General features: G+C 39.6%; 1 protein-coding gene across 3 annotated transcripts; it reads left to right on the top strand.

The window, feature by feature from the left end:
• Positions 1-8,701, top strand: LOC125219349 (cysteine-tryptophan domain-containing zinc finger protein 3-like). 3 transcript variants are annotated; one of them, XM_048121310.2, is made up of 14 exons: positions 1-241; positions 455-581; positions 1,091-1,163; positions 1,256-1,377; positions 1,488-1,856; positions 1,957-3,284; positions 3,493-3,953; positions 4,074-5,791; positions 5,879-6,030; positions 6,315-6,475; positions 6,794-6,954; positions 7,128-7,764; positions 7,852-8,145; positions 8,421-8,701. In XM_048121310.2, the coding sequence occupies exons 2-12, from the start codon at positions 471-473 to the stop codon at positions 7,317-7,319; spliced, it is 4,848 nt and encodes a 1,615-aa protein (XP_047977267.1). In that variant the 5' UTR covers positions 1-241; positions 455-470; the 3' UTR covers positions 7,320-7,764; positions 7,852-8,145; positions 8,421-8,701. The 3 variants fall into 3 exon arrangements, with proteins under 3 accessions (XP_047977267.1, XP_047977268.1, XP_047977258.1); XM_048121311.2 differs by having other exon boundaries at positions 1-581; positions 4,074-5,002; positions 5,084-5,791; XM_048121301.2 differs by having other exon boundaries at positions 1-581.
• Positions 8,702-8,846: the final 145 nt, after the last annotated feature.

Below are 8,846 nucleotides of genomic sequence, written 5' to 3'. Positions count from 1 at the left end.
TATTTTTACTTGCTGAAACCAGAGTCCTTTCTCTCTCTAAACGTTTTTCTCTCTCTACTTTTTTGTTCCTGCTCAACATTTTGAGCTTCAGAGATCGCATAACACGATCTAATTTCCACGTTACGTGAATCAAGCAAGCTCTCGGATTCAAGATAAATTGACAATTTGCCGATTTTTTCATCTCCGAGTGTAGATTGGTGTATTGCCGAGCAAAATAAGCTTTTTTCTATTTCTTTGTTAGGTGAGGAAATCGGAGTTGTAAGTATGATCAGGGAAAAACATTCAAGGGTTTTTCTGGGGGCTCGTATTGTGTATATGCCTTCAAATTTTTTGGCGGAAAAGTAAACGGTGGGGGGAAAAAGTTCACTTTTTTAAGGGAGTTTTGATTGTTATTGTTAGTAATATCTGTTTCCCTTGGTTTCAATTTGTGTGAGATGTTATCTGTGGGCAGTAGGGATGGTAGAAAGCGGATGGGTTTGGGATTAGACATGGAAGAAACTGAGCTAGAAGAAGGGGAGGCTCTTGGTTATCAGGAGGGAGAAGATTCCACCATTGACCCTGATATTGCTCTCTCTTACATTGTAAGGATCTTTGCTTAATATTCAGTTTGTAATGTTATGTTAATTCTTGAGTATGCAGTATGGCTGTTTGGATCTTGTTTATAAATTGTAAGGCGTTGGTGATTTGGTGTAGTAGTTATTGTTGACCCGTGTATTGTGATCATCGATGAGCTCTGTCATTTATGTTTTGGTTTATGGAATAATTGGATCAATGATGCTACTGAGTATTGAACTTGAGCTGCTAGTTACCAATATCTGATGGTCATCTGTATTCCATATGTGCTTATGTGTGATCCTAGAGGATATTGCCTTTTCTTTTTGATTAATTAAGCCGGAGTTTTGTTTAGTTAGGTTAGATGATAGTGGCTTTTAAGATAGACAACATTGACTACACGTTAAATGTTAAGTTTCCTTCCATCACTGCAAGCTGATGGGGTTGTAGTATTAGGTGATATGAAGCTTGATTTTGATTTTCATTCTTGTTCTCGTTAATTAATAGATATGTTCCGCATTTCATGTTCCTTTTATAGGAGGAAAAAGTCCATAAATTTTTGGGTCACCTCCAGAAAGATTTTGAAGGAGGTGTTTCAGCTGAGAATTTGGGTAAGTTAGAACAAGTACAACCAGTTATGTAACTGTAGGGCCATGTAGATGTGATTTTAGAATGTTTTATGTACTAATCAAATACTTTATAGGGGCAAAATTTGGTGGCTATGGTTCTTTTTTACCTACATATCAGCGGAGTCCATCTTGGTCCCATACAAAAAGTCCAGCAGGGGCTCATAACTATGAGTCACCAAGAAAGCCACACACAGAGGTATTCAACTGATGTTTTTCTATCCCCCAAGTCCTGTTAAAAGCAGAATAGAAAGTATACCTTAACCTAAAATCATGTTAAGTTGATTTATTGATTTTTCTCTGATGTAGGATCAAAGGCAGAATTCTTTAGCTTCATCAAGTGCTTCTCCATCAATAAGGCCCCCTTCTGCTTCAGGAAAACCTTTATCAGTGGGAACCTCCTTGCAAGGCAATGGCTACTTAAAATCTAAACATGCTAAACAATCAAGCTTAAAAAGTGGAACAAATAAAAAATCTGCGAGTGATCAGAGAACACTGAAGGTCCGGATCAAAGTTGGCTCTGAAAACCTGTCAGCACAGAAGAATGCTGAAATCTACAGTGGACTTGGTCTTGTAGTTTCACCATCCTCTTCAATGGACGACAGTCCCACAACTAGTGGAAGGCAATGTGGTAAACTTTTGGGTGTGCCTGAGGCATCACCAACCAGTATTCTTCAGGTAATATTGTTGTTGATATTTATTTGCGGGAACTTTTTGTTTAATTTATCTTTTGTAAAAAAATGTTTAAGCTTTTCTTGTTGTTTTGGTGCTCAAGCAGATTATGACATCTTATTCTGAGGAACTTCTTCTATCCCCTCTATCTGAGGATCTGATTCATCTTACAGAAAAAAGGAAGTTGAGGGGAATAAGTGAAACTAAACCAGGTGACAAAACAAGCAAAATGTCTGGGCCATTATGGAATGGATCTCTTTCTAGTAGGAGCAACCATAAAGTTACTGAACAGAAAAAGGTTGATGATTGCTTCACAGAATTACCATATCTGAAAAATAATGCTTTTGTGGAGAGTAATGTTTCTCCACTGAAGAAGGAAGAAAATGATAGTGATGCGTTTGGGTATGAGGAGCTCGTCTGTAATGCTTTGAAGCTTCCACTTTTATCGAGTTCTCAGCATATTGTTTCCGATCCATCAAAGGGTATGTCCCCTGCAGCTTTTGCTGTGAAAGATGGGATAAAGCAAGAAGCCTTAACCCCGTTTATTGAGAAGGAACATTTGGAGGGTTCGGCACCTGCTCATGATGCTAGGCGAGTTGAGAAATTGGGTGTGAGGTCTGGCTCATTGGTCAAGGCTTCTGAATCTGAAGAGGGAAATTTAATAGGTACTGTTGCAGCTTGCCCTCAGGAGGACGTATATAAGGCAGAAAAGCTTCCTGTCTTGGACCAGTCGGAGTCTAATGCCTCTAAGGGAACAAAAGCTCATACTGCTGCCGAACCGCCTGATCTCTTGAAACAATTAGTCACTCAGAAAGGAGGGTCAGTTAAAGAGGAAGGCCTGGAATCATCTCTTGAGAAATCATCAACTGGGGGGAAGAGGAAACGGAAGGAAGCTCAGAATAAAGACTCTGAAGGTGCATACATGGCAAAAGATGAGTTATTGGTTGAGTCTTCTTTGGATCCTAAAAGTTGCAAGAGTTCTCAGACTAATAATAGTCTCATATCTAAAAATGGCACACCTGATCTCCAGAAGGAGCATGAGAAACCAAGGGACCGGTATAAGGACTTCTTTGGAGATGTAGAATTCGAAAATGAATACAATGAATCAGTTTCTGGGGAAATGACATCCTCAGGAAGGTTAAAAGATTCTCAACTTGCTGGAAAAAGAAATTTAAGTAAAGACCATAACATGTATCGAGAAAAACATGCAGTCAGAAATTCTGAAAAAACACTAGAAAAAAATGCTAAATCCGTTTTCCGGCCAGCTCCTCCCCTTGAAAATGGTCCGAGTTCTGAAGCTCCAGGTGGATCGATTCCTCTGGTCCAAGAAGATTGGGTTTTATGTGATAAGTGTAAAACATGGAGACTACTCCCACTTGGTACTAATCCCAAAAATCTCCCTGAGAAATGGCTTTGCAGGATGCTTTCCTGGCTGTAAGTTGTCACTTTACAGCCACTTTAAAATATGTAATCTTTTAGGATCTTTGTCACGTGACTTGCTGCTTTGGAAATGTTTTCTCTTATTATCAGTGTTATAGTTGATCCGAAGTTTTCAATACTGCCTTTGATGGTCAATTGCTGTTATGTTGGCGAACTTAGAAGTTATTCAATGTGGATAACTCACTTTTTCCAATTCTTACAGGCCTGGGATGAACCGTTGTAGCATCCCAGAGGAGGAGACGACTAATGCTTTAAGGGCTCTTTACCATCCTGTTGCTTCAGCTCCGGTCCCTCCTTCCGAGGGTCAAGACATTCGGCCAAATAATTCCTTTATGGCTATGGCGGGGATGAACTCAGCTGAGCCAAGGCCTCTGGCTCAAGAACACCAAGATGTTGCTGTCCCAACTGCACCAAATAGCTGGAAGAAGAAACATGGGTCTGCAGTGGCTGCAAATTCAGCGGATATAGATGGTTCCACCAACTCATCGAACTCACGGAAGAAGAATCTTGGTATGTTGGGAAAAGTAATTAAAATGAACAGCGCGAGTAACTCACCTTCTGTAGATGAATCTGGACAGCACATGCGGCAAGCAAGTATGGTATTAGAGAAGTGCAGGGATGCTAAAGCAGAAAAATTATCACAAGTCAGCTCTTCCGATAAAGGTATTATCATTACTCTGTGTACTTTTTTGTGGTCAAGTGCACTTGTGAGTCATATCTACTTCGACCTTGGGCTTTCTTCCTGAACATTCTAAATTATTATCTTCGAATGGGCTTGCATAGGTACGAATGTAAAGATAAAGAGCAAGCGTGACTCTGATATGGAGGGCTCTAGATCTTCTAAAAGAATTAAGAGTGAGGAGTTACATTGTGATGATGAAAATTGGTATTCTGACAATGGCGGCGGGGCTTCCACAAAAGCAGGTCATCGCTCGTGGAGTCTGTCAAATAATACATCTGGTAATGATCCAGACAAGTACAATAACCCTCACGATTTTAATGGTGAATCCATGAAAAGTATAGTATCGAGTATGAATGTAGAAATGCATGTTCCATCACCTGCAGCTGATGGTTTGCTCTGTTCTGGAAAATATGATGATGAAGATCCTAGAAAGAGGATAACAAAAGAAAATCATGGTTCTAAGACTCATAATGAGCCTGTTTCCAATTCAGGACAACATTACTTGCACTCTGATGAATTTAGAGAAGAATCGAGTGAAAGTGAACACAGAAAAGAAAAGAAAGCTAGACTTTCCAAGTCTGGAGGAAAAGCTATGAGCGGAAGCAAAGCCAGTGTAGGAGCGGACAGAAAAAGCAAAAGTATTAAGGACCAATATGATGGGCAGCTTGTGAACGGCACTCAAGCAGTAGATTATTTGAAAAGTGACATGGCTTCTGCAAATCCTTCAGTTGCTGCCAATTCAAGCTCTTCCAAGGTATCTGGCTCACATAGAACCAAAACTAATGGCCAAGAACTTAAAGGCTCCCCAGTTGAATCAGTCTCATCATCCCCTCTGAGATTTCCTAATGTTGATAAGGTCACATCAGCTCGGAAAAGCCTCGATGGATGGACTGTTTTTCATGAGTCTGTAGCTGCCAACCCGAGAAGGTTTCCGGGCAGTGATGATGGAGGGAATGACCGAACCGGATTGGATAAAATAGATGCAGCTCTTGCTCTGAAAGATCATGTCGATGATATCCACAACGATCAGGTATGTCATAGTAATCATAGTACAAAACATTATTCTGAACAATCCAAAGCTGAAACAAGAACAAACAACGACCAATCTCAGAGTGGAGTTCACTCGAAAAAATCTGGAAAGTCTTCACATTCGAACGACAAGGCTCATGCCTCTGGTTCTGACGTAGACAAGATTAAAATCAAGGCTTCTGATTCAAGAAACGATGCTCCAGATCACATGCATTTGCATGAGGAGAAGTCAAAGAGCAAAAGAAACAAGTCTAATGAGAAATCTGGCACTCCTAAAAGGGGTGAGAAGTTTGTTTCCAAGAAAGATACGACAGGAGGAATGTCAAGTGGGAGCTCTAGAGCACCAAGTCAAAAGAAACTTGGCCATGATGGACAAGATACTATCAGAAACCAGGATAAGAAGCATGATCTCCCACAAGAGCATGAAAATGAGAAATTACCTAAGAAAAACAACCAGACAGAACTCCTTGGGAATGGGAAGTCACACTCACTTCCACCCTTAGCAAGAATACAGACTGAGACTGCTCCTGTTTCTGGATCTCAGAAGGAAAATAGTTTAAAAGGTTTGGCTCCTGATGCATCCGATAACAGTGATGCACAAAATGCCTTGAATCAGAGAAAGAAATCTGAGAACTCAAATGGTCAGCCTATGAGGCATCGAACCCCAAATTCTCATAAAGTTCGGGATGTTGACGCTCCAAGTCCCCTTCGAAAGGATTCCTCCAGTCATGCTGCTAATACCATTTTAAAAGAGGCGAAGGACCTCAAACACATGGCTGATCGTCTTAAGGTTGATGCATATATTGGTGTTCTGGATTCTTTTTATGTATCCTTTCTTCAATTTTCCACAACTGAATTCTTTTTTTTTTTTTTGCAGAATTCTGGAACCAGTATTGGGCTCTACTTTGAAGCTTCCCTCAAGTTTCTCCATGGAGCCTCTTTGCTTGAATCTGGAAGTAGTGAAGCTACTAAGCATAATGAACTGATGCACTCATTGCATATATATAGTAGCACTGCAAAACTATGCGAGTAAGTCATTAATCTCCATCTATAACCAGCCTTAGCTCTGCCTGTGCTCTGTTCATATGCTTTCATGCTTCTACTTTGGTAATCCAAAATTTGAATGAGTTGTTACAACTTAATCCCTGTATGTTATATTTTGTGCCCTTCGCGAACAAAGAAGAATCAAAGGATAATTTTACATTTTACACTAGTTGGTCCATGGCATGTGTATTCTCTCCTTTATCTAATAGTGTTATATCCATAAATGGACATGGCACCATTTCTGTTTGTTGAAGAGTTAAATTTTGTAGGTTTTGTGCCCATGACTATGAAAAGTCAAAAGACATGGGTGCTGCTGCTTTGGCGTACAAATGTATGGAGGTTGCTTACATGCGAGTGATTTATTCATCTCATAGCAATACAAGCAGGGATCGGGCCGAGTTGCAAAGTGCTCTTCAAATTGCTGCCCCTGGTAAATTTTTGATTCAGCATTCGTTATAATTTATTTAGATCAGAATCATATCAGAACATCTGTGGCTGGTTCCCCTGCTGTTATTGATAAATATTATGAGTAGGACACTGGGCTATGAACTGTTGCGCCATCACATAAAAAAAGTTATGGACCAGAAATTTATAGGGCTACCTCCCTTTGTTCAAAGAGGATAGCTAAACTAGAAGCATATGAAGTAAACTGCCCTTTGACTGCTTTATCATGACTCAATGTAACACATTTTATGTCAATTATGTTCAACAACTTTAATTTTAAGTATTCTCAATCATCCCCATTCAGGTGAATCTCCATCCTCCTCTGCCTCTGATGTCGACAACTTGAACCACCAAGCGACAGCAGACAAGGCTGTCTCAGCCAGAGTTGCGGGCTCTCCTCAAGTTTCTGGAAGCCATATGATTACTTCACGTAATCGTTGTGGTCTTCTGCGTGTTTTGAACTTTGTAAGTACATGACTAGATACTCCACTTCTTGAAGCAAATAGATATTTCATGGGATCCAATCTTTGAATTTTTCATTGATCTATGTGCTGTAGTAGGCTGCCTAGAAATTCTGAGTGGTACAGCAATAATCATTCTGTGCGGGTGTCTGATTTTTACACTGTTGGTTTCATTAGGCACAGGATGTTACCTTTGCAATGGAAGCATCAAGAAAATCAAGAATTGCTTTTGCAGCTGCTTCGTCAGGTCTAGGAGAAACCCAGAAAGAGGGTATCCGTTCACTTAAAAATGCACTTGACTACAACTTCCAAGATGTTGAGGGTTTATTGCAGCTTGTGCGAATTGCAATGGAAGCCATCAGCCGTTAAACAACTTGTAATTAACATTCCAGTTTTGGGTCCTTACTCACCAAATAATATGCAATGCATCAAGAGTTCAACTAGAACGTGTCACCCTTGTAAATCTGTACAGTTATATTGAGTTTGCATTGCCTTTCTGATTCTTAATCACATGCTTATGGATGAAATAAAGGCCTCAATTTTTTTATTTTTTTTCAACTTGGGTTGATGATGTTTGATAAAGTGTATCACTGATGAAATGACCATAAGCTTGGTTGACGAAAGGCTATCGGACCATTTTAAGGTGTTGGAGTGTTGATGCATGCCCCACAGTTGCAATGGTGTGCTGTCTTGAATGTGCTGGCCCTGTGTTTCATATACAAGCTCGATGCATTTTTGATAATAACAAAATTGGCCCCGATGAGTTTGCCCAGATCCAGCAAATTCTGATTGGGAATCGGGATTGCATCCTCAGGTAAATTATCCCTTCACCATTGGCCGCTCCTTTAGATTTATACATGGCCCTTAATCTGACTCTTATATTGTCTTTCAATAATTTCAGGTGCAATCATATAATTTCTGCTCGTGCCCTCAGAGAATCTATTTTTGTATTCATTTAGTCAAGTGCAATAAGTTTCTGAATCAGCTGCACCTGCTGGGAAGAGTAATATGGCAATTTGTATATATGTCACTGATGAATGAGTTGGAAGTGATGGCCTAATAGTGTATACTTGTATAGCTATTAACTTTTCTGAAATATCCCAGTTGCTATACTTACATTGGAAAAACGTACGAGCCACTTCATTTTGATGGCATTCTGGACATGGACACCCGTGAAATCGCCATCGGCTGACAGGTACACAACCAGTCTCTTTTACTGCTGAGATATCTGCTCTCTGTGGTTCTCATAATGTACATTTTCTCATTGTCGAAGAAAACAATTATTTCCTTGTATGCACGTTTTTGACCCCCACAGTTTTGGCCCGAATCACCTGACGTTTGATGCAAAATCGTTCAGGAACTTAATCTCTTTTAGGTTGCAGATTATCATTTTTTTGCTGGAGTCGGAGATGTGTTACTTTTGAAAGGAACACTGTCTTTTTTTTGGTAATTATTCGATCCTTGGTGCAGGTGGTACGTGAGGTGAGACGCGATCAAAGCTTCTGATGGATGCAGGAGGAGAGTCTTGAGTCCCTGTGAAGATTTCGTGGCAAGTTTGGCGCCCCATTTAGCTGTGTGGGAACATTTTTATCTGCAGCAGAAATTTGCTTATCCAATTTGCTGAGAATTCTTTGATATGTACTGTATTTACTTGTAAAAAATATTTCTTCTCCACTAGGTTAGATTTAGTGAAAAGAATGCACATTTTATTCCATTTATACTTGTAATTCAATTTTTTTAATTCTTAGGTATTCCTCTTTTTATGAAAAAAATATACCATCATAAATACGTTACTCTTTAAGCAATAAATTATACTATAATTCAACCTCATATTAATATACACAAAGTTTATGTGAGATTTTAGGCAACTACTGATCTTTAGAATACGATCATGTG

This window comes from Salvia hispanica, chromosome 1 (genome assembly GCF_029641045.1).
Source record: "Salvia hispanica isolate PSC_SH4W2 chromosome 1, Shi_PSC_v1, whole genome shotgun sequence".
Lineage (NCBI taxonomy): Eukaryota > Viridiplantae > Streptophyta > Magnoliopsida > Lamiales > Lamiaceae > Salvia > Salvia hispanica.
Note: the sequence above shows the minus strand (reverse complement) of the source record. Positions and strands in the feature narration are given on the sequence as shown.

Excerpts from the sequence above, each read along its gene's own strand:
- LOC125219349 (XM_048121301.2), top strand. The coding sequence starts at position 435 with ATGTTATCTGTGGGCAGTAGGGATGGTAGAAAGCGGATGGGTTTGGGA. Across the intron at positions 1,378-1,487 it reads CAAGAAAGCCACACACAGAG|GATCAAAGGCAGAATTCTTT; the intron begins GTATTCAACTGA and ends TCTCTGATGTAG. Across the intron at positions 6,955-7,127 it reads TTCTGCGTGTTTTGAACTTT|GCACAGGATGTTACCTTTGC; the intron begins GTAAGTACATGA and ends TGGTTTCATTAG.